Below are 25,726 nucleotides of genomic sequence, written 5' to 3'. Positions count from 1 at the left end.
AACACCCCGGGGTGCTGCTCCAGCCCAATGGGGGAAGGCAGGATATCAGAGTGCCAACCGCTTCTGAATCCTTCCTTCTTCCTCCAGCCAAGACTTTTGGATCCAGGAACAGACTCCTTCCTTGCTCAGCTAACTTCCATTTAGACACCTACACCCCTTCCCCACACATGCAAGCAGACACACACAGATGCTCACTCACTATTCTCACCTCTGAACTTCCCATAGACACTAGCTCCCCCCGCATTCAGCCTCCTCAAACCTCCCATCTTCCTCTATGGTTCTTTAGCTCCAGTTTTCCCTCAGTCTTCCCAAATAAGTCCTAAATCCTTCTCTAGCCTAGTCATCACTCCTTCTCTCAAGTCCTCATGTAGTCATACCCCTTTCTCCAAGCAAGTCCCCCTCGTGATCTTTGCTGCTTCATTTACTGCCACACAATAAGACTGGGAGTAAAGCTCCCCTTTTGATTCCACTACAGCATTTCAGAGTTTCCCCAGAGCCACGAGATGTTTCCCAGTCACGCATTCCTTGCAAAAGAGAAGGCTCCTTTCCAAAATCTGTCCGCAAAGGTTCCCACACGAACCCCATGCAATTTGAGTTCCCTAACCTCATCCCAAGGAACAAATCTCCACTTACATACATCATTGAGATACTGCCCACGTAAGGACAACTAATTCTGGCCACGTCTGCTCTTCCATCCTGTATTAACTTTCCCCAAAACTAGGCAGATAGAACAGAAATCAAGGATTTGTTTAGCAAAATTTTAGGCCAGGCTTTCTTGCAAGAGTGGAAACAAAAAGGTTCAAACAAATACAGTAATTCTAGACTAAGCTCAACAGACAAGTATCTCTCCAGCTCCTAAATTCCTCCAAGCCTGCTCAGCTGACAACTGTCCTGGTTTCAGCTGGGATAGAGTTAATTTTCTTTCTAGTAGCTGGCATAGTGCTGTGTTTTGGATTTAGTATGAGAAGAATGTTGATAGCACACTGATGTTTTCAGCTGTTGCTAAGTAATGTTTATACTAACTGCAAGATTTTTTAGCTTCTCATGCTTGGCCAGCAAGAAGGCTGGAGGGGCACAAGAAGTTGGGAGGGGACACAGCCAGGGCAGCTGACCCAAACTGGCCAAAGGGATATTCCATACCGTGTGACATCATGCCCAGTATATAAACTGGGGGGAGCTGGCCTGGGGGATCACTGCTCGGGAACTAACTGGGCACCGGTTGGTGGGTGGTGAGCAATTGCATTGTGCATCACTTGTTTTGTGTATTCCAATCCTTTTATTATTATTGTAATTTTATTATTGTTATCATTATTAGTTTCTTCCTTTCTGTTCTATTAAACTGTTCTTATCTCAACCCACAAGTTTTACTTTTTTTTTTCCCCAGTTCTCTCCCTCATCCCACTGGGTGGGGTGGAAGTGAGCCAGCAGCTGTGTGGTGCCTAGTTGCTGGCTGGGGTTAAACCACGACAACGACATTCACAGCAACATCACATCATCCTAGCATTGCCCTCAGTCCTGTTAACCTTCCTCTCTCCCTTTACAGAATACAACCATATCCCAATGCTAAAGATAACTTTTCATTTTTTTCCTGGAACAAGGGGATCTTGGGGATTTAAAGGCAGCCTCCCATCTCCAGTTCACAGCACATCAGTCACATGCTTATCAAACTACACAACTGCTACCGACAGTCCTTCCTGACGCCATCCAGGGCTTATTTTTTCAGTCTTTTTAAGCCTGCAGACAGCTACTCCCAGAAGAATCTGAACTCTGCTATTTACACAAGGCTATTCGTGTACTCGCACTAAAGATTATCTGGTCTTTAGTTGCACCTACAGATTGTTCAGCTCCTAACCCCCACGAAGATATCAATTTTTTTTTATTTTTTTTTAACAGAAAACACAGGACATATTGCAAGTAAGGATGACAAAGACATTAAACGTTTGTCTGCCTGTACTTGCCTGGAACCAGAGGTCCACCTTCTTCACCCTGGCTCTGCCAGCAGCTCTTGCAATACATCTAACTCCAGTGCCAAACTTTCCTGCTCTATTAGACCTAACACTTCCCATTCTGGCTCAACACTCTGAAGGTGTCAACATTAGCCAAACCACTCCATTGCTTTTTGCTGTCTAGGAACGCCAGCCTTTCTTTGCCACCCTGGCCACAATGCTTGGCATTAATAAAAACTGGGAAGCAGAACATTCTTAGGGCTTGGGAACTTTTACCTCAATGTTGCTTCTAAAAAAAAAAAAAAAAAAAAAAAAAAAAAAAAAAAAAAGCCACAACCTGTTCCTTACTCTGCCCCATCGCACTATTTCCTAACTCTCAGCAGAACCACTTATCTTCCTCTATAATGTTAAAGAAGTTGTCCTGCTCATGTTAAACAGCAAAAATCATTATCTACATGTTTCTCAATTTGGAGCCAAAATATTTATCAGACCAGATGACTTGCTCATTGTTCCTTTGTGGCAGAGGCATCTTGTTCTCACTTCTCTGAGCTTACCTGCATTCCACACACAAAAAAAACCTGCAAAGATTTCCTAATACATTCTCTCCCCGCATATGTATTATATTTAGAGGAAGAACTACTCTGAATATCATTTTCAGGGCATCAAAAAATGATCTTAGCTACAACAATTAAAGTCTAATTTTGTCATATATAGCAGCAGTTCCCTCTAAGTTCTTTTCTCAGATCTGATCTTGTCAAATAGAATTCTTGCAAAACATTTTTTTAAAAAAGAAAAACCAAGTAGATGTCATTACAAAATTCAGTTCACTCTTAGGACTACTACTTATGACTTTTATTACAGCCGGAGCGGCCTTTCTGTGAAGAAACATCCACTGTTTCCTGCATATCATTAAACCAAAGAGGGAACCAGCAACATGAAACTTAAGCGTCCACAACGCAAGCTCAGCACCCTGCCTGTCCCATATCCTGTTACTATCAGGGAAGATTTTTTTATTTCTTAATTTCCTAACCAAATCTGAACCCTGGAGTACTCAATTCAACTTCCAAAATGTTGACCTAGCTTTTCTTCAAACTTCACCTTCAGTTGTCCTGGGGAAAAAAAAACAAGCAAAGAGCGTGCACACGAACGCAACTTCTGAGTACTCCAAGAGGGTACTTTCAGATCTGCTCTGCTGGGAATTTACAATTACTGAGACATGCTTTTTAAAATTATTCAGGAATATAGTTGCTTAATTTCATAAATATTAAACCTATGCATATCGCTTATTAACATTTGGCAGCTAATGCAACCACAGAGAAGCAAGTCAGATGTCCTTCTTTCTCACAAACCCGCAGAATTATTGGCTTGAGTTACAATGCAGTAGAATGCAATTAAAAGAAAAAAAAATCCACCTAATATCTAATTGTTTAAAAGGTTACTGTGTTTGCTTTCTTTTTGAGAAGCACTTATTTTAAACATAGAGATTTACCACACCTGTGTTGGACAATTACCATGCCGGACAATTACCATATTCAACCTTACCATGGTAAACATTTACCCAAGAAAAAGGGTAGAGCATGTCTGAAGACTCCTCAAGCTGGGCACCCAAACTCATTAGCCATTTTCATGATCCCAGGCTGCAGATTTTAGCCAGACTGAATTTTCAGAACCAAGGAAAAAGAATTTACTTCTCAATTTACTGATTGGCGATTGAGGATACAAACAATAGCTTTTCTTTTGCCAAGGTTACATCTCAGAGCAGAACCACAACTTAAATTTCCGAAAAGTACTTACAAGAAATGAAGAGTAGAGCTCTGCTAGCTTTGCTAAGCAGACAAGAAGTATTACTAAGCAGACATGCCAATTGATAGCTCAACAGAGAAAAGAGAAGATTTTCTAAATATGTCAGTTGTAAAACAAACGAATAATATAACTGAAGCATTAACACCATTTCATCAGAAGTATTAAGACCATGATTCAGAGTGAAATTTAAAAGCAAATAATCACTGTCAAAACCGGATGGCAGAAGGAAATAGCCTCTTGGGTAATTCAGCAACGATTTAATCACCTCCCATGACTAACTTGGAGAGACTCTGGAAGAGTAATGGGATGGAACACAGTCCAAAGAGCATCTAATCCCAATTAATAAAAACAGGAATAACTCCAAAAAGACAAAGAAGAAAGAAGATGACCTAGATTTCTATTTCCTAAGAAGTCATGAAAAAGCTTTCTTTCTGAAGGAACACATCCCACTTTAAAAATAAGTAATTTTGCTTCTTCCTTTGAGGATGCAGACAGGTTATGATTGTGTAACTATTTCAACCAACCACCAGTTAACCTAACTTCCCTTGGTAGAACTGACAAAGGTGAGTAAAAACCTCCCTGATGTGTCTCCCAACTCACCCAGAAGAAATAAAGAGATTTCTCTCAGAGATGTAAATCGTTGGGAATGAAATAGGCTACATGGTTTTCAATACTTACCTCTCCAAAGTGAAGTAGGCATTTTTAGGACCACACAAAATTCCTTTTCTGGTTGAGATTTTTAGCTACATGTAGTCCCAATCTGCTTTATTCCACCAAGACTACATAGTTTTTCACGCAAGTACTAATCTACCACCCCGGAATCTAATTTGAGATGTGATATGGCAAGAGCAGCAAGAAAACAAGCCTAAGAGACAAAACAGACCACTTGCTCTCCCAGATAAGCCAGCTTTTTAAGCATGCAGCTTCACAAAATGGTGCAAGCTAAATTAACATTGTGCCATAGCAAGGTCCTTCCTTCAACCCTATTCCTACCTTACTTGTGGATGCACGTTCCTACAGATTAACTTGCACCACCTCTGATGCCTGTCTCCCATTCACAAGCCACTCCAACTCACTAGCCCTGTACAAACACCACCACATAACTTATCAAAAAAGCTTCTCATTTTCTGCCAGGTTAGCAAACTCGATCAGCTCCTGCAAGGAGCAGTAAGTACTAGTAAGTACCAGAGTATGGTGGCTCTTTTCCTTGTGCCTGCTGCCTGTTCACAGGTCCTGCATTCACATGCACATTTCTATGGTTCAACCAGCACTAATCATACCATTTACATTCATGAGCCTGCACCCCACTTTTGTATTAATAAAAATGTGATAGCCTAAAAATCATATACATCACAGCCAACTTTTATGGTACAAATTACAGCCCTGAATACAGTATCATTGTCTTTGTATATCTTGCATTTAAGATATTTTCTTTAGGAAAAAAACTTGCCGAATAAAATTCAAATATGTATTTAAGCACCTAATTCCCACATGCTCAAGTTCAAAGTTCCAGGTCTGACAGATCCTCACTGCCTACTTCTAGTTGGACTTCTTCACTCAAACTCACTTGGCTGAAATACGGTTTTATGTTATTTTCCACAATCTCCAGGGCTTCCCCCCATCTTAGAAGAAAGGCATTTTCTTGAACCACACTGCAGAGAAGAATGCAGCAGGAAGCCAAGCAATCCTTTCACTTGGAAGGAGCTTAAACAAGAAGATTCCAAACTTTTTTCCGACGACTCCAGCCTCACGCACTGGCATGAGACCCCACTGCCCCAAATTCACCAGGGATGTTCCTACTTCCAACTCCAGGGGAATCTAACAGCCACAAAACTCCAAATGCTCCTAACATTAAAATAAATATGCAAATAATGGAACCTCTGTTTCTTCATTTTAGCAGCCGTTAGCACCGCAATTAGAGTTCTCAGAGGATGCACTTACCCCCTAATGAATCCCTGGAACAGCCATAACAGGGTGCAGGGCAGATTACAGAATCCCCACAACACAACTCAGTGAATTGATGTCTCCCCTGAGCAACGCAAAGCTGGGCCTAGAGATAGCAAGCGTTTTTATGCTGTCTTCATTTTGAAGCCTTATTAACAAATTAAACAAGAAATAAACACATCTCCCTCTGGGAAAAGGAGAAAAAAAAAAGACATTTTAAGAAGCAGCCTAGACACCTTTCCATAAGTCTCTTGCAGACAGGAAAAAGACACCAGAAAATCTTACAATAGAGCAAGTTCATTAACTGCCATCTAAGATTGCAGCAGTACATGAACAAACCCAAAACCACTACACTGGCAGCAGCTGAAATCAAGCCTACCAGTTTTCTGTGGAGGCTGCTCTGGTACCTGTGCCCCTGTCTCCCAGAGATGTCAAGCATGGGAAAGACACTTTGCAGAGACAGCACAAGAGCTGGCATGACACTGGGGAGGAAAGGGAGTTTCTTGGCTTTTGTTGGTCTGCAGACATCCACATTTCCTCTCTCTACGAGTCAGGATGGGTCACAAGTAGCTGGAGCAGCAGGACTGACTCCTAAGAAAGAGCTTTACGTACCAGTTTCCCTCCTCCTCCCTATAGCAGGCAGTGAGACAAAAAAGCTGAACCAGCAGCCCCAATTAACTACCTTTTTTACCTAAGATTTTCATGTCTGGTTGTTGGAGACCATATGGTCCAAGTTTACAGCCAACAGCAAATTTCTTTACCCAGTCCTGTTTGCAGTAACAACCTTAACATTCTTTTAATGCAGTTTTCAGTAGATGCATTTCCTTTCCTCTTTATGTAAGTAAACCAGTGGGATATGCTTAACCTGCCTCCTAAAACTCAACACAGGCCACGAAATCCAAGCAGGCAAAGTAAAAGATAATTCATGATCTCAAACGAAGCCAGGTGGATTACAACTCCATTGGCAAGCACGCACCCAGCATCTGTACACTCAGAACAGACTTTAGGAATCGTCTGAATAATCAAAAATTGTCATGCATGCATAATGGCTTTTGAATATAATTCTTGAGAGTGAACTTTTAAAAGAAGGCAAAGCCATCATTGCACCTTAGAAACTAATACACTGCAGAACTTTAATCAAGCATTGCTCCATAATTAGACACACTTTCCCCTGCACAAAAGCATCTTTAAAGCCAAGTATCTGATGCCTTGAACCTCTGTTATACTTAAGAAAATAAACTTTAAAAGACATTCATTATTCTTGAACTGAGCACTTCCATACTAAGTCCCATCCTAGAACAACTTTTAACTGCTAATTTATCATCTTCCCTCCCAGTGACAGGGAAGATTTATAGTGGAAAAGGCTTATTTAACATTACTCTAATGCCAAAACCACATGGTGTTACACTTTTGGCGATACTGGTCAAGAAGCAATAACCAAGGAAAACAAAATACTAAGAAATAACCCACCCCCACCCCTGAAAAAAATATTCCCATAATTGTAAGTCTTGGCATGGTTCCATTGGAATAAACTGCAATAGAAGCCCAACTTGAAGGATGTTTACAGCTGAGACCCAATGCCCGATTTCATCCTCTTGCACTCATCTGCCTATCCCTTATCTCCACCGCAGCACTGCTGTGCTTATCAGCACGCTGACCCCTACTCTGCCACAAGCGGACACGAACACATTCCAGAGCCCCAATGACCACAGGAGAACTGAACATGGCAAACATGCAGCATTAGGAGAAAGCCACTGTGAGTTCTTCTAACATAGGGTCAAGCACACTGACACAGGAAGATACAGAAAGGACCAGGCAGGAGAAATGCTATCTGCATATGTTGCTGCCAAGATCCAGAATGAATTTGTTGGCAGGATCAAGGTCACAGTAAAAGAGAGATGGGAGGCCAACACAGGTACTCTAACACATAGTATCTACCCCAGATGAGCGAGATTTAAATTAATGAAGTAGGGAAGAGGAGAAGAATGAACAGCCAAACCTCCAAAGCACAGGACTTCATAGCAAGAGGAACCTTCATTGCAGGCATCTGTCAAAAAAGAAGGAACAAACAGGACACACACTGCCCAACAAGTTGTCAAATACTTTGAGATTAACTTTGTTTATATAGGAGGTGAGAAGAAAAAAGAAGGAAAGCAGCGAAAAAAAAAAACCAACCCAAAAAACACCACACATAACCACACACGATAAAAGGAAGGCTCTTCTAGTTTCATTCTAACCAAAGGGGAGGAACTGGCTAAGAACGTGAAAGTGGAAACAACTTGGCTGACAGAAGGCATAAGGCAGCAACTCTCACAATTCTTCAGAAGGGCAAAACAGAGAGCCACAAAATAAAGAAAATGAACTAATGGTAAAACCACAAGCTATCTGAAACCTGGGAGAAAGACCTGAAGCTTACTGACATATCATCTCAGCTAAGTACAGGCTCTTTAACGACTTGAAATTCAAGAGATTCTGCACAAGTGCAAATCAAATCACTGAAGGTCATTTAATAAAGTGACCAGCACAGTTAACAAAATAGGAACGGTCAAAGCATTAGGAAAGAAACTACTGGGAGGCAACGCTGAAGGTAACATGAAAATATTCCTTCAGAACGTCTGCAGTGAAAGAAAGAGCAGTTAAAGTAGGAGCACATTAACCCACTATTCAATGGGAAGGAAAAATCTCTAACAGATGATGCCAAAGCACTTGGGGCTTTTTCTGCATCGATCTTCATTCAGTAAGAGGGATTAACTGGCTAATGTAACTCATAAGGCAGCAAAATGAGCAAGAACACAAGCTAGAACCGGGAAACGCATTAGAGCAATTGCTCCAAACCTCCCAAGCCAACAAAGTCAAGACTCTGAACTTCCCATGCATATTTATCGGCAGACTTCAAACAGAAAGCATGACAAAGGCAATATGCTTCTGCTGACAACTTAATAAGTTTCCATAAACCTATGGACTATATTCAGGGGTTACAGCATTAAAAGAGTATGTCAAGGTTTTCAAGTCTGGTAGACATAATATTTACCCTTTGAAAACTGACAAAGGCAATTATCAAAGACTATCTCTGCTCTCTGCATTAAGTTCCAGCAGCCTGAAGAAAGGGAAAAGCACCTGCCTCAGAAGAGCAGGAAACTGAATATACAGGGAAACACGGACCAGTAAGGGTTAGTCAGTCCCTGGGAAGATGCTGAAATAAATAATCAGACAAACGACCTATCTCCTGCATATTTCAGATAACGAAGCAGATAAGATCCCACCCACAATTTGTTAAGAACAAATTATATCAAACGAATTTTATTTACTCCAATGACACAGTAACAATGTAGGTAGCAAAAGGGCAACTAGAGGCAATATAGTTTGGGTTTAACTAGACTTTTGACACTCTTAAGTTGACGGTCATATAATCTAAACAAATACAGTACATACTGAAGTACTGAGAGATTATTAGAAACCCATACCCAGAGATAAGTTATCATTATTTCAGTCAGAAAGAAAAAAAGGTAGCAAGCCCATTCACATGGCTCTAATCTTTTAACATTTTCCACTGTTACAAAAAGTAACCTGGGGGGCTGGGGGTAAAGGCTGTTTAGCAAGGAACTTCTGCAGGCAACTCCGTATTTTGCTCTGCCTCAGTTTGATTCTTGTGGTCACAAGCAACAACTTTGAAGATCTCCCAGACAACAACTTGTCCTCAAATTACACATGGGAAAATATCAGGACAGAAAGGTCATTTACTTAAATTAACAGTATAATCTAGGACAGTTACAAGCACTTGGATGGAGGGACTCACAATCCAAAGTCACTTGAAGCAAGAGCAAAAGTCACCTGAAGTAATATGTAGTTTGACAGCACAAAAAGGTAAGAGTAATCAGCTGCATAACACAACATGGAAGGCAAGGTTAAATACTGTTCTGGCCAAAGATATGTTGAGTGGTAAAGTGCTAAAGAATCTGCGGTTTATGCTGAACATAAATCACACATATCATTGCAAAAAATAAAAAATACGTAAAGACTTATCATCCTACTGAGATGTATGAAATGCAGGTATCCTATGAAAAGCATATGAAATAATTTTGACTCTGCCTGTTGTACTAAGTATTCAGATGGAGCACCGTGTCCAGTTTCAGTGTTCCAGAAAAATGCAAAGCAAGTGGAAAAAGCCTCAAGAAAAGCAGTGAGAATAACCCACAGATGTATAAGAATAAAAATTTAAAAGTCACTGAAGAGAAGAGACCGAAGGAATGGGATTTCTTAAGTGTGGAAAACACCACAGAGAAAGCCCCCAAAACATGTGACACATTCCTGCAGAAGAGGTGCAGTTCACAAGGTGTATAAAATGCATGTTAGAATTCTTAAATGCTTAAACTATAGCAAATAAATGTAGATTAGAAATTAGAAGTATTTTCAATGGTAAGAACAGCAAACTATTGGAATAGATTGCCTAAGAAGGGTAAACCTCCATCAGAAACTTATGTTAGCTCATTTGCTTTGAGAACTAGTTAAACATTCCTTCCTTGTGCCTGAAACAGCCTGAATTTATGAAAGAACAAATGTCAATTACCTCCCCTTTTTCCCCTCATACTTCATTCACAGGTGCCTCATCTGAGCTTCCAGCTTCTAGATGATCAGTTATTACGAGAATTTATTAACCGTTACTAAGAAATGACTTCCAGCATGAAAGCTTTGTAACATCATATGGATACAATAATAAAAACACAACCTTCAAGGAGTTATTGGAAGGATATTACAGAGGAAAAGTGACCTACTTGAACCACATCAAGACGGAGAGTCCTTAATTACAACAAAAACAGAGAAATCCAGAGATCCCACTTCCACAGTGACTTGAACTTTACCCTCATGCACATGCTTTAAAGCAGTGGTGCTCACCTACACAGATACCCTTTGCTGGGAAGGTAAAGGAGGGACTAACAGACCTTGCTGGGTCCAGGTAAGGTCAGTCTGGGTGGGTCTGCATAGCCCTCTCCCAGTAAGCACCCTGCAGAGATACCTGGCTGGCTCAACCCAGGGCCACATGGATCCAGACTACTGATCTGGTCTTGGATAAAACACTTGCCAAATGCAGAAGTGCAAACAACAAGAGCTGAGGGAAGCAGAAGCAGTCCTTGTGCAGCTGGAAAAAAACAAGGAAAGCAAGACAAGGACATCAACCCCAAATACAGTGTCAGCAGCTGGACCCAGTAAAGCACAAAACATGACTAATTTTCTCAAGCGAAGCTCAGCTACCAAAAAAAACCACTGAGAACCAAAGTAGGAGAGCAAACTGAAACATGCTGTCCTCTGCTGGAAGTGCCTCTGGAGGAGCTTGAAAGCAGATCATCAAGACCACTAGTCCTTTGATCTTCACTGGAATACAAGATAGAAGCATCATTTGAAACCTGCACTGCCTTGCCTAAATGTGGCTGTTACCTTTTGAACTCCAGCTAATGCTGCACTTCTACACAGCCAGCATCACTGTCACCAAAGGGGCACTCCTGACCCTCTCCACGACCACCACTAACTACTGGGAGATCATCTCCTGCTCTCCCACACACCTTCCCTCATGGCAACAGAAGTGTTTATGTGGCCATAGAGAGCAGGATCAGGGAACCAGATGAAAGCTAACGCTTTTTATCTAAGAAAATAACATAAATCCTTTGTTGCAATCCAGTTCCTTCATCCTGTTCAACACTGTGTCAAGTTAAGTAAAGCTTTCAGGCTGTGTCTTTTCAATGTAATTCATACGCCATTTAAAAATATAAACAACTCAACATACACATCACAGGAAAGATGAAAAAACACAAAAGACAAACAAACAAACAAAAAAAACCACCAGAAAGGGCTGCTACTACAGTATGAGGTTTCTATCATATGTATCCAAAAAGAATTTAGATTAGAACCTTTAAAACTTCCACACTAAGGAAGATCTCCAGATCTGAAAGTGAATGATTTCAGACTACGTATGACTTAAAACAGCTAGAGCAAGTGGTGGGAATTATCTAAGTGTTCATCTCTGGGGAAAAAAAAGAAAAACTCGTGACTCTTGTTGCAAAAAAAAAAAAAAAATACTGAATGAGTAAACACCACCACCAGCACAGGTTCACAAGAGGATTTTCCAACATTTAAATCAGCATCAAACCTTCAGACAAAGCATTCCTCATTCAGGAGAATTAACACGCCAAAAAAACCCCACAAATCACTCTTTTTTTTCCTTCCCTTAACTATCGAAGCACAGTATCAGATACAAGTAAGAAGCGTTTAAGTTGATGAGAAATGTATTTTTCTCTAGGTTCCCCGTCTCATACCCCGAAGCCTCACGCCCCTTCGGGACAGGAGCCGGTACCGAACGCGCCGAGTCCCCTGTTTCCACACACACACCCCCCCTCCGCCCTCCCCCGAGCATTTCCCTACAGAGAAGCAGCCGAACGCACCGCCTCAGACCCACACCGCGATCCAGCCCCTGGCCTTAAACGGAACCGCTGCCGCCGGGAGAGCCGAGCGGGGGACACGAGGGGCCCGCAACCGCCTCCCAAACGCCCGCACGGGTCCCGCGGAGCCCCGCAGGACCGGGCCGGGCGGCCGGGGTCGCCCCCACCCCCGCACCGGCTGGGGGAGCGATCGTTCCCCTCAGGCCCCGCCGCCCGGGCCCCCCCCCGCAGAGGAGCAGCCCCCGGGCCGGGGCGCTTCTCCCCTCACCGCGTCCGTTTCGCCCCCCCCCCCCGCCCGGTCCCCCTCAGGGCGGGGCGGCGGCCCCACTCACAGCGTGTGCCCGCAGACGTTGACCATCAGCTTCAAGGACGGGTTGCGGTACTTGGTGGTCTTGCACCGCGGGCAGCCCTGGTCATCCATGGCCGCCGCCGCCGCCTCCCCCTCCCTCCTTCCCTCCCTCCTTCCCTCTCCCTCCCTCCGCGCCTTCCGCCTTCCGCCGCGCGGTGCCGCCGCCAAAGGGGCCCGCCGGCGCCGCTCGCCGCCCCGCGCGTTCCGCCCGCCGCGGGGGCCCGGCCCGGCCCGGCCCGCCTGACTCCGCACCCCTCCCGGCCCCGACCATCGCCAGGCAGAGCCAGCCGGCGGCGGGGAGGGCCGGGGCGGCCAGGCAGAGCAGGTACGAGCCGCCGCGGGGGCAGCACCTGCCTGGCGTTGGGGCGGGGAGGGGGTGGGGGGGGCGCAGGCTGTCCCGGCCCGAGAGCTCCGGTTGTAACGGGGGGGGGGGGGGTAACAGGACAGGACAGGACACTCCCGCCTAATGAATAATCAACAGGAGGCCGCTGCGGGGCGGTAGCTCTCTCGCCCCGCTGCCGGCCCGGCCGAGGTGCCGTACCTCACCCCCTGAGGGTTTTAATTCTTCCCACCCCAACGCCCTCCCCGCCCGGGGAAAGGCGCTTCGGCGGCGGCGCAGGTGAGGGCGAGCCGCCGCCGCCGCCGCCCCCCGGGGCCGTCCCTGCGGCGGGGCGCCGCGCTCCAGGTGGAGGTGGGGAGCGGAGGGGAGGGGGAGAGAGGAGAGGAGCGGGGCCGTTTGATTGACGGTTGCCCTGGAGACGCGGGAGCCCCCGCCCCCCCGGCGCGGCGCAGCCAATGGGCGGGCGCGGCCGGGCCAGCAGGCTGCGGTGCCATATAGTATTGCAGCGGGGCTGGGAGTCACGTTGGGGGGAGCCGCGGAGAGGAGCCCGTTTACACTACTTTGCTATAGCAGCTATCGTTAATGGTTATTGCGTGGCCGGGAGGAAACCTGATCGGCTAGAGCCGGCCGAGAGCAGGAGGAGGAGGAGGAGTGGACTTTCCAGAGAGATTAGGAAGGGGGGAGAGGAGGAGAAGGGGACGGGGGGAAGGGAAAAAAAAAAAAGAAAAAAAAAAAAATCAAACCGAAGCATGTCTTCTGCCTCCCCCACGGACGAGATCACGAGCGCGGTGGAGATCAAGCAGGAAAATGTGATGGAAATCCTCTCTGAAGCCAGCAAGGTGCCCCCCGACGGGGCCGCGGCGGGAGCCCTCAACCCCGCGCCGCCGCCGCCCCCTCCCGCCGCGGCCCCGTTCCCCATGGAGCACGCAGGCTCCGCCGCCGCCGGGGAGGAGGGAGCCGCGGACCAGGTACTGCTCCACACGGAACTCCTGGCCAGGAATCACCACGCTGCCTCCTCTCCCTCCTCCTCCTCCTCTTCTTCTTCTTCTTCTTCCTCCTCCTCCTCCTCCTCCTCGCAGACCCCCCTGGCTTTCTCCCCGGACCACGTCGCCTGCGTCTGCGAGGCGCTGCAGCAAGGTGGGAACCTGGACCGCCTGGCCAGGTTCCTGTGGTCGTTGCCCCCGAGCGATCTGCTACGTGGCAACGAGAGCCTGATGAAAGCCCGGGCGCTGGTGGCTTTCCACCAGGGCATCTACGCCGAGCTCTACAGCATCCTGGAGAGCCACAACTTCGACTCCTCCAACCACCCGCTCCTGCAGGAGCTCTGGTACAAGGCTCGCTACACCGAGGCGGAGCGAGCCCGGGGCAGACCCCTGGGGGCGGTGGACAAGTACAGGCTGCGGAGGAAATACCCTCTGCCCAGGACGATCTGGGACGGCGAGGAGACGGTCTACTGCTTCAAGGAGAAGTCCCGCAACGCGCTGAAGGAGTTCTACAAGCTGAACCGGTACCCCTCGCCGGCCGCCAAGCGCAACCTGGCCAAGATCACCGGGCTGTCCCTCACCCAGGTCAGCAACTGGTTCAAGAACCGCAGGCAGCGGGACCGCAACCCTTCCGAGACCCAGTCCAAAAGGTGAGGGCAAACTTTCCTCCCCGCCCCCTCTCCCGCCCGCCTGCCTTCCCTCTCCCGGCTCTTTCTTCCCTTGCAAACATGGCGCTTACCTTCCGTGCGCCTCGTCCTCCCCTCCTTCCCCCCCCTCCCCGCTCCCTCGCTCCCAACACACCCACCCGGGCCCGGGCACGCAGGCATGCGAGCCGCGCCGAGGCAGAGCGGGGAAAACTTTCCCGGCCCCCGCCGCCCCCTTCCACCTCCCCGCGCTCCCCTCTCCCGCCGCGCCCGGCCCGCGCCGCCGCCCCTTCCCTCCCCCCCCGGGCCGGGGGAGCCGCCGGGCGCCCCGCGGACGCTGGCGGCGCGGCGGGCTCCGGGGAAGGGCCGGGAGAGGGGAGACGAGACGGGGTGGGGGGTGTTTGTTTCCCCCCCCCCCCCCCCCCGCTCTCTGTTTTTATTCGATTGTCGCTCCTGACAGAGTTAATCATTGACGGCGGCCGGAGGACGCGCGGGGGTGTGGGGTCCCGCCGCTCGCTCTGTTTTGAAACCTGACTCGGGAGCGGGCCGGGCTCGGGTTTCAGCGGGGGAGCGGGGCCGGCCGGGCCTCGCCTCAGCGGCTGCACCGCCGGACTCGGCCCGCCGCAAGGCCTCCGCCTCCAGCCCCGCGGCCGGTTTGCTTCCCCGCGGGGCGGGAGAGCCTCCCCCCCCCCCCGCCCGGCCCCGCTCCGCCCGCGCCCGGCCCGGGGCTCTGCCCGGGCTCACTCCCCCCCCCGGGCGGTGAGGGGCCGCGGCGGGGGCTCGGCGCCGCGAGGCGGGCAGGTGGAGGTGACCTCCCCGCTCCCGCCTCCCTCCTTCCTCCCGGGGCAGGGACGGGAAGGGAGGGGAGAGACGAAGAGGGGGGGGAAGAAAGAGCGGGGAGAGGGGGAGGAAGGGAGGGAAGGAGGGAAAAAAAGTGGCGGCCGGCGGAGGGCCCCAAGGCATTTCTCAACCAAGGGCGCGATTGTGCCGCCGCGGCCCCCTCTCCGCGGGACACATCAAAGAGCGGGGGGGGGGGGGGGGGGAATGGCGGGGGGAGGGAGCGACCGAAAAATGCAGCCGAGGGCGGACCAGTCAGCAAAAAAAAAGAAAAAAAATACCCGGCGCAGCTCCGGGTGGAGGGGCTCGGCGGGGCGGTGGCGGCGGCCCGGGGCGGCCCCGCGGGGCGCGGCACAAAGGCCGGCCGGCCCCACTCACCCCCCCCCCAGCCCTGCTCCTTCCCCCCACCCGGCCGCCGGGCAGAGCCTGAGGTGACTCCGCCGGCACCTGGGGGTAGCGCGGGCCCGGCCCCCCCGGAGGGGGGGGTCCTCTGCCTCCTTCCCCCCCCGGGGGGCGGGGGGGGGCCCGGGGGCGGCAGGCCGAGGCCGGGAGGGAGGGTCGGGCGGTGCTTGCCGGCCTGCTCTCACCTCCCGCAGCTGCCGCCCAGCCATTTACCACATGGCTGCGGCCGGTCTCACACGTGTGGGCACCCTGGGCCGGTGGAGGGCGGGGGGCCCGGGCAGCCCCCTTCGGTCGCCCCGGTGGGATGGCCGGGGAGGGGGGATTTATTTACAAGTCCGTCACCCAGGCTGTAAAGTTTCTTCTCAGCGAGTGTGTGATTTGATGTGTCCTTTTCCAAGAAACCTCCCCCTTGGCTTGAAATTTCAAGTGCCTTGTGAAGGCAAAACACTGAAAAAATTGTTCGGGAAAACTCTGACAAACTGTATCAAAGCAAGGAGTCCCCCTTGGTGCAGAGCTCGCTGGCACGCCATGGTAATGCAATGTCATCTCTCCGTCTTTTCCTATAGCGAGTCAGATGGCAACCCTAGCACGGAAGATGAATCCAGTAAGGGGCAGGAGGATTTATCTCCCCATCCGCTCTCCAGCTCATCCGACGGCGTTACCAGCCTCAGCCTTCCTGGCCACACGGAGCCCGTCTACATGCAGCAGCTCGGAAACACTAAAATAGCCTTGAGCTCATCGGGCGTCTTGTTGAATGGAAACCTCGTGCCTGCCAGTACCTCTCCCGTCTTTCTCAATGGTAGCTCTTTTCTTCAGGGACCCAATGGTGTCATTCTCAATGGACTCAGCGTGGGGGCTTCGCAGACGGTTACCTTAAATTCGCCCAAAACCACGTCGAGCGTTGTGAGCAACGGGGTGGCCATTACTGACATACTGTCATCTTCGTCAGAAGATGTTAAGGACTTCAAACTTCTTCAGGCTTCGGTTCCCAACGCCGCGGCAGCCACCTTCACCCCCAGCAACATCCCGGTCTCATTCCCAGGGTTGATACCAAGCTCAGAGGTGAAAAGGGAAAGCGTACAAACTGCTGCTTCCCAAGATGGAGGCTCCGTAGTTACTTTTACTGCTCCTGTCCAAATAAACCAGTATGGCATTGTCCAGATCCCCAATTCAGGAACAAATGGCCAGCTGCTGAACGGAAGCATCGGTTTTTCTTCTCTGCAGCTGCCTCCCGTTTCTGTGGCAGCTTCACAAGGTAAAAGTTTTGTCTCTTACAGCAAGAGGTATGAGAAAAAGTTGGAATTGGGCACACTTAGCATTTCCAAAGCTGTGGTCCTTTTCTTCCAAGGTACCAGGATTGTATCTCAGCCACAGCCACACACAGTACATCAAATAACACCTTTTGCCTTCCTTTATAGTGGGTTATGCTCGTGGGCAGACTGTTAGATGAGGGTGAGCTCCTCTCCTAAGAGCAGAGAAGGAGGTCTGGTATTTTACACCCCTTTCATCTCATGCTGTTCTCAGAAGTCTGTGATACCAGTCTTCACAAATATCTGTAAATTCTACACGTTTCGGTAATTCAAAATATTTCCCATTTGCCGTTGAAATCTTTTAATGAGAAGGTTAATGAAAACTGCAGCAGCTGGAAGTTGTTACTGTTGTTCTTGTGGTGGTTGTTTTGGTTTTTTAACCAAAGCATTTCATAAAAATAAATTTTAAATGGCTATAGACACAACAAGACCAAGCAGTTACACTCGTACATTTTTGGTTCTATAATTAAGAAAGATTAAACTGCAGGGAAACAATGGAAATATGCAATAGCTTGTAGATATAAAATGCGAGGGTATTCGGATAAAACTGCCCTCAGTCCAAGGGAAATATGTCATCGCAGGTTCACGTGCCAAGTGTGCAGGCTCCTCCCAAAGTTTGCTTTAGAGTTTGTCTTAACATACCATAGACTGAAACTTGCAGCCAGCCAGGAAGAATCCCAGGGAGCACAAGTCTAGTTCTGGATCCTTGTTCTGAAGCAGGTCCATTATAAAGCACAACTTAACAGCTTTGTTACTCATTAGCCACTGTATCTTTGGTTATGAAAACTATAAACTTGAATGAATCTTTCTGCTTTCAGGAGCTGTGAGTACTATAATGAAAATCAAACTGTGTTCATGTTAGCTTATTTGAATTAAATGTGTATAGGGAGTGAATTTTTCTTGCTGTTAATACGGGGAGGAACACTGAAGCTCTACAAACATTTTAAATGGGTGTGCAATTATCCTAAAATGTGGCACTCACAGTCACTGGAAGTTGTTGGTACGTAGTTTAACCAAGATGAAAAAGAGAAGACATTTAGTCTGAATACCACCTGTAATTACAAAAGCCAGTTAATCCACGTGCTCCGAGGCATAAACTGACAGCCAGCAAAGGTGAGAAAGAAAGTTCTGTCCCTTAAGTAGTGTGGGACTATTGTATTTGAAAGTCCTAAGATTCATAATAAGCGCCTCTCTGAACATTTTCCCTGTTGTTAAAACTACCGATTCCCACTGGAGAGTGATCCACCATATGTCTAGTCTGGTGCAGAGAAAAGTCAAGATCTGTGTTTGTTCCTTTGATTTCTTTTTTCTTTTTGTTTTTCTTAACATGAGAAGGATTGATAGCCAGCTGCCTATTCCGAGTGAAGTGTGCTGCAGGCTATTTTAAGTAAGCTGCAGTAAATGTTATCTTATTGCCAGGTAACTCCAAGTTGCCTCACTTTATCCTTCTAGTTTACATGTATGAGTAACATCTTCCAAAAAATCATCGCTGATTAACAGAAGTGAATAGGGAGCTAAAATATTCCCCAGGTGAGAAGTTAATCTTGCTGTTCTAAAAAATTCAGGCATCTCCAACTGTAGCCTCTTATAACTAAACTGCTTTTGAGAAAGAGAGGTGTTTGAAGTGGGACCCAGTCCCAAGAGCCAGTATATCTTCTTTTAGGAATAATTATAATGACAACTTACACAGCATGTCCAGTAAAACCAACTTCAGGTCATCTCTGGCCACCTCTTCTTGCTTTGGCTAGCTGCAACATCATGCAAGCAGCGCCATGGCTTTCAGCGAGGGTAGGCAGTCACTGGGTGACTTCACACAGCGTGGTGGATGTGGTAGGATTAGGCTTTTAGAAATAAGTGATAAAATGAGGTGAAAGGCAATACGTCTGAGTGCTTGATGGACTACCTAGTTAACCTGACAGAAGTTACTGGGTTTTGATGTTTTCTGTACTCAGGGTGACTCAGGTAGGTTCTGCCCAGCAGTAGTGGTTTTCATGTGACGTGTCTCCAGTTCCCACACACAAGCTGTAGTCTGTCACTGAACTATCTTTAATAGCTTTTCATGCTTCTATTCTTAGATAGAAATTGAGTGGTGGCAACTAGTGAAGGCCAAAGCACGTTCATTTTAGTCACATGGCTGGGGACTCTTTGCCCCTTAATGAGAGTCTGAAAGATACCTAATATACAAGAACCTTTTTTTTTTTCTTTCTTTCTTTCTTTCTAGAAGCAGTTTCTATTAACGGCTTTTATTTCTTCATACCAAATTTTCTTTCACCTGTTATAAACAACACTGTTCTGTGTCGCATGAAATATTGGCATATGTGTGTACTGCAAACATAAAAAAGACCAGAACATCTTAACAAAGTGCCTGCACAACTCTCTGCCAGCTATAATCTGTTGTCCTTTCTTTTGCTTACCTTTCTCTAGGTAATGTTTCAGTAAATCCCAGCACATCTGATGGAGGAACTTTTACAACTGAATCTTCAACAGTGCAGCAAGGAAAGGTTTTCTTCAGCCCCCTTGCTCCGAGTGCAGTCGTTTATACGGTTCCCAATTCAGGCCAGGCAGTAGGCTCTGTCAAGCAAGAAGGACTGGAAAGAAGCCTTGTGTTTTCTCAGTTGATGCCAGTCAGTCAGAACACGCAACTAAATGTAAACATGTCTTCGGAAAATATATCCAGCGGAGGACTCCAGTCCCTGGCCTCCTCATTAGTGAATGTAACGCCCTCACATAATTTTTCCCTCACACCACCAACTCTCTTAAATGCTGCAGAACTGAACTCTGGTATCTCGGAGAGCCAGTCCATGTCATCACCCGTGACCAGTACCTCTACCGTGATATCCATCAGCAACACTAACTATGCAACCCTGCAGAACTGTTCCCTCATTACCAGTCAAGATCTGTTGTCCATTTCTACAGCACAGCCTGCGCTTGGAGAAATAGTTTCTACAAGTGGAGACCGTGTCAGCCACCCCTCTGCACAAGTACATGAAGATTTTGTCAGAGAGCACAGGTTAGTTCTGCAAGCCGTACCTGACGTCAAAGAGAATTTCTTACCTAATTCAGAGAGTAAGTCAACTGGCAATTTAATGATGCTGGATTCGAAATCCAAGTATGTTATGAGTAACATGGTTGACACGGTTTGTGAAGAACTGGAAACGGACAAAAAAGAACTTGCCAAACTGCAGACAGTTCAGATGGATGAAGATATGCAAGACTTGTAACTTTTTTTTTTTCCTTGCTTTCTGTTTTGATAGATAAGTCTCCTGTTGAGGCCCTAACAAGCACCAAGTGGTTTTTTTTTTTTTGTTTGGGTTTTGTTGGGGTTTTTTTTCATTTAAAGAAAACAGAACATTTAAATGGTCTGAATCGATGTACAGAGGAATCTCTGGCAATGGAATTAGGTTGCCACACTTGGTTTGCATGCAGTATTCTCTTTTAAGCAGATTAAAGGAGAAAGGAAATGCCAGGGCAAGTACCGAGCGAATGGGTGCAGGTTTGGCTAAGAGACACTACTCTGATAATTTAACTAGACTCTCCATAGTACAACATACTCTCAACAGTAAGTATACACTCCTAACTTTAGATAGAAAACAAAAGTCTCGCTCCGAAAAGGTAGAAATAACGCAGTCATTTTTGCTGTTTACTTCTAGTCCATGGGCATTGAGAAATTTTTAAGGAACTCTAGACGATACCTCACCGGCTACTTCTATGTTGTTTGAGGTTAAGAAACGAAACAAAGTCATAAATAATATTGTTACTGGTGTATTTGCTTTTTTTCCAGCAGACCTGCTTTCAAACCAAAAATGTCACATCAAACATTTACAGGTTTCTAAATGCTATAGCTAGCATTTTGTCAGTGCACCAGAAAAAGCATCATTTGAAACTCTAATTATGCAACTCAGAAGCTTTCTCTCCAGTATGAATGTAAATATTGTTTCAGTTCTTATAAAGGAGACTTTTTTTAAATTAGTACAATGGATTTTATTTATGGTTTATGTTCCCTTTCACTTTAGACACAAGGCATTGAAAAGGAAAACGTTTTCTGGCTGTTTAATTTATTTTTATTGTTTGAGCAGGAAGTAAACGTAGTTATTTCTGACAAGGTTTTACTTTTTTTGTAGTTTTTCAAGCAATAGACTGTAAAAGTAAAATGTTAATCACACTGAAACTAGAAAATGAACTCCCAGTCTCACAAACCCAGGAGGTCCCTGTCTCTACCCCCTCTGTCTTTGTGTTCAGGGGTTTTTTGTTTGTTTCGTTAGTAATCTGCGAATTAGTTGAACCTTTTTGTGTATTTTTTACAGAATTCCACGTGCCTTTCTTCCTAGTGGCCTTATCTTTGTTACTAAAGCACAGTGGCAGGAGGAATAAAAACACTGATTTGCAAATATCCGTCCTCAGGGCCAAATCCTGATGCCTTACTTCTGCAAGTAGACCCACTGACTTCGGTGCCCCTACTTGCACGAGTAAGAAGAGTTTTAAGTCTGTCAGTCATTGTGGGTGACATTTACTAGCGGTGCAGAGCGCCAAAGATAGGTTCTTCTGCAGCACATCAGCAGGGCAGGGGTCCAGAGAGGGACCATGGGCAGAGCCGTCATGCCGAGGGAGAGGTCTTGGCTCCAGCCTCGGGCAGATGAACAGGAAAGGTTGGATGGGCAGGCCAGGGAAGGGAGCTCCATGTTTACATGGACCCATTGGCCAAATATATTGGCTCATGTGGGAGGGCTTCAGCTGCTGTTCAAGCAAGCAGGCCCCCATCCAGGAGTGCACTTAAGCGTGTATTTATATATCCTTCCAGAATAAGCAGCGTGGGGGCTGATGGTGGGAACTGCAGCTGCCCAAAGGCCTCCTAGAAGCAGCCATGGTCTTTGCCTGGATGGGGATGGGTCTTCTCTCCCTTCGCCCCTGTGCGCTGCGCCGGGGACAGCAGAAGCAGGTGGGCTCTGGGCAGGTAGAGCAGCTCTTACCTTTCCTCCAGCGGAGTTTTTGTAGCATGGAAAAGCACATCCTTAAGCTTTAAAATAATAATAAGAATGCAGATGTATAAAAATGACATGCTGTTAATCTTTGTGGTTTTGTTTTGTTTTGTTTTTATTCTAATGTGAATATATACAGTAACTAAAGCATGTATTCATCCTCATCAGGGGCCTGGTCCAAAGCCTTTGGAAGGCGATGGGAAATGTTTTCATAAGCTTCTGTGGGCTCCAAATCAGGCTCAGGACAAAACAAGATCACTTGTAAAGGGCAAAAAAATGGAAAGGAAAGAGAATAGAGGTAGCACATCCCAGTCTGTTTCTATCTTGGTTGTTAACTGGTTCTGTGGAAAGCCTTTGAGGAATGAAGGTTTTTTTCTGTGCGCCCGTGAGTGTGGCGTAGGCATCCTCACTGTTGTTTTGCACTATATTGAATACAGCGTGTTTTGCAAGGTATTCTGTGGAACCTTGAAGCTGAGCTCTGTCGGTAGGCACTGGAGTCCGTGCTGCAAGCATCAGAGTCTCTAGGGCTGCAGGGAAAAGTGCAGGGAAAGGGAAGAGCAAGCGTGCAAGGCGTGCACTTTGCAGCTGTACCGAGTCACTGATGCTCTGCAAACAGAAGCAGCCCATAAGCAGTTGGCTGTCCCCACCTGCTCCCAAGCAAAAAGGGTGTTTAAGGCAAGCGCTTTAAAGTGGAGATTATCACAAGCAGAACATGGAGCTATACGTTTCCCTGGCACAACTTCCCTTGACATTCAGGGGATCTCTGTGTGAGCAGGGAATTGGATAGTCCAGAATTCTCCCCTCTGCTCTGCTTGTTTATGCTTGCTGTGCTCCAGCATGAGCAATCTGCTTCCCACCTCTTCTTTGCCCATAAAACCAAGATGATGATGACAATAACAGTAGATGTATCTCCCTTGCATGAATTTGTTAAATGGTTTGGAAAATTAGAAGGACCCTATATCGTTGTCATATTAATGGAGAACGTGTGCGTGGCTCTGAAGGGGTTGTTTGGGGCTTAACATTTCATCTGTGAAGCTCAGACTATATTTGGAGGCAAGCTAGAGAGTATTTCAGAGCACTCTCGGTTGTTGACACGATCAGGTCTCGTAACTGAAAAGACTGCGGTGTTACACCAGTACCTGTTACTTTTTTTTTTCTTTTTTTTTTTTTCCTCCTTTGCATTTGTTGTGTTACTGAGGCTCTGAATTCTATGGCTTTGCAGCACAGTTGACATGAAAACTGTGTATGTTGTTACAGTGGCACGTATCTTGGAGTGTCTGGTACTTCTAATAGGAGACTTCCCGCTCTTCAGTGGGAGCGGAGGATGTACATAAAAGCAGTGGTTTGGGACAAAGTAAGATTAATCTATTCTAGTCTTCCAGATACCAAGTAACTTATTTTATTATTGTGTTTTACTCTTTCTTTCTCCCATTGAAACTAAGTGTCATTCCCTCCAGATAACGTAGTTATAACCTCATGTTTTCTGCAGGTACATATGCACAATATAAAGACTCATTGCACGGTACAGTGTTTTTAAAATAGATATTTAAATAGTAGTTTTACTCCTACTGTAAAATAAGAGTCAGTTTTTATTATGTGGCCCTCAAGCAAGCAGGCTAACTGCTCTAAATAGACAGTACACAAAGTCCCGAAAAGCATCTGGGGCCAGATCTTTGGCTGCTGTTAATAAGGCATTGCTCCACTGATTCCCAAACTAGGGATTTTACACAGTGTTTAGGGGATATGGATGCTCATGTCCTACACACATGAATGGCAGTGAGTGTCTAAGCCCCACAGACAGTCCTTATTATCACATTCTGTTGTTCAAATGGAAGGTATGTCTATCTGGCATACATGTTCCTTCTCCCTCCCTCCTTCTCTGTTACGGATGAGAATAAAGGATCATTTCAACTTCACATATGTTTGTAACTTGTAAGTCCACTGGAAATCTTACAGGAAACATTGCCAAATTCTACAACTTTTCTGGTCCCAGGCTCAGCTTTGAAAAATATGCTTAAAGTTTGATCAATTCCTACAAAGCATGATGTTAAAAAAGCCTTTGTTCTTTACTACTTTTAATTAAAGCTGCCTCTGTTTCACCCAGAGTTTTGCAGAGAACCAGAAATATATTAAATTGAATGCTCTGTCTGGACTATTTGCAGCATTATTCCTGTGGTCTTACCTAAAAGGACATTTCAGCCACATAAATCATGGACATCGATCGGCCAGGTCCTCGGCTGGCTAAACTAGCACAGTTCCATTGACTTTAATGTCGTTTCACACCAGCCGAGAATATGGTCCATTCATTTCACTGGAGTTGGGTCAGGGACGGATTTGGCCCAGTATATGGTGGCAGTATGAACCAGTGCACAAGGCTGACACTCAGACAGTTATAACCGAACAGTCACAGTCTATCGAAGCATATACCTCTTTCCATTTACTGCTTTACCTTACCTGTGGATTCAGGAAGACACGTTCAGAAAGCTACTTTACCCAGAAGTAAGGCTGAAACCATCTTTATTGTTATTACTGTCAATCCAAGATTAATGACAATAATGGACAGATTCTGACTTCCAATCCTGCAAAATCACCTCAGTAACTATTTTCAGTTAAATTAAGCAGGGCAGAATTTGGCCCTGTGTGCACAGGAGCTTTTCCCATGTGTGGATTTCCAGCACCTGTGCGCGTTTCTTAGCAAGGGCAGATGAACAAGCAACAGGGTGCATCCCTCCAGTTCCATTTGAAATATGTGTGCAGGACTTCTGGGGCCATGAATCGCCTAGTGCTTGTGGTCAAGAAGCATCTCAAATCATAAAAAGAATAGTAATTTTATAACTCTGGAAACAAAAGTAATGACATTTTACAAGGAAGGAGACCTGAAGTCTTCCTGTATCTCCTAGCAGTTATTATCTTGAAGGATATTTTATACCTTACTTGTATGTTTCATATAATTTAAAACTAGCTTCTTAAATTTCTGAACTCAAGGAGCGGGTGAATCTTCTGACTTTCAGGATTCACGTTCAGAGGATGTTTGTTCTTTTGCTGCATGTACTGTTTGTCCAGAACTAACCAGTTATTTCTGCAATATGGGTTTATTGTGCCTTACAACAAATATGAAACTTAAGCGGAATGTACGCATTAGAGGAGGGAATAATCAGAAGACTTTACTGCACTGTTAGGTGATGCCGCCCCAGAGTGTATCATCAAACATATCTGTGCTTAATTACCCAACCAAAGAGATCTAAAGTATGTATGTTTGTTGTACTGTAATAGGGGTTTGTGCCTGGACAATTAAGTGTTTTATTTGTATTCTGAGATGATGTGAACTTATTTTTCTAAACACTATACTGAATAAACTTTATATTTATACACATCTTGTGTAAATATTTCTATTTGAATATAATGTGAGAGCTTTGAATTTCGTGTTAGAAAAGTAATCTGAAGTAGAAGCTTGGCTTTTAATGACTCATCATGAAGGTGGTGGCAGCTAGGAATGCCTGTGCTCACCAGGGAATTGATCTAAAGCCTACTTAAGCTAGAATGAGACTTTCTGTTGACTTGAGTGGGTTTTGTCAGACCCTAACTTTGCTTCTAAAATACTAAATTAAAAACCATAAATCTTCTATTTCATATCAAACCTAGCTATTAACTCTGTGTCTCAAACCAAATTTATACCATAATTAGATAGATAACTGTTTAAATGTATTTCCACCTACTAGTTAGGACTACACAGTATTTACTCGTGGCTGCCATGGCATTGG

General features: G+C 46.1%; 2 protein-coding genes across 3 annotated transcripts in view; one reads left to right on the top strand and one right to left on the bottom strand.

The window, feature by feature from the left end:
• The window catches only part of MNAT1 (MNAT1 component of CDK activating kinase), a 127,184-nt gene extending 114,374 nt beyond the window's left edge, over window positions 1-12,810 (bottom strand). The window contains exon 1 of one of the 2 annotated variants that reach the window (XM_075029618.1): window positions 12,457-12,810. In XM_075029618.1, the coding sequence (XP_074885719.1) occupies window positions 12,457-12,545 (89 nt within the window). In that variant the 5' untranslated portion in view covers window positions 12,546-12,810. The remainder of the gene's footprint in view (window positions 1-12,456) is intronic. The other variant, XM_075029617.1, reaches the window with a different exon arrangement.
• Window positions 12,811-12,940: 130 nt separating this feature from the next.
• LOC142031853 (homeobox protein SIX4-like) lies at window positions 12,941-25,336 on the top strand. Its single transcript, XM_075029610.1, has 3 exons — window positions 12,941-14,446; window positions 16,246-16,934; window positions 19,414-25,336. The coding sequence occupies exons 1-3, from the start codon at window positions 13,269-13,271 to the stop codon at window positions 20,208-20,210; spliced, it is 2,664 nt and encodes an 887-aa protein (XP_074885711.1). The 5' UTR covers window positions 12,941-13,268; the 3' UTR covers window positions 20,211-25,336.
• The last annotated feature ends 390 nt before the right edge of the window (window positions 25,337-25,726 follow it).

The sequence above is a fragment of the Buteo buteo genome, chromosome 6 (assembly GCF_964188355.1).
Source record: "Buteo buteo chromosome 6, bButBut1.hap1.1, whole genome shotgun sequence".
NCBI classification, from domain to species: domain Eukaryota; kingdom Metazoa; phylum Chordata; class Aves; order Accipitriformes; family Accipitridae; genus Buteo; species Buteo buteo.
This window is presented reverse-complemented; position numbering and strand designations above follow the sequence as displayed.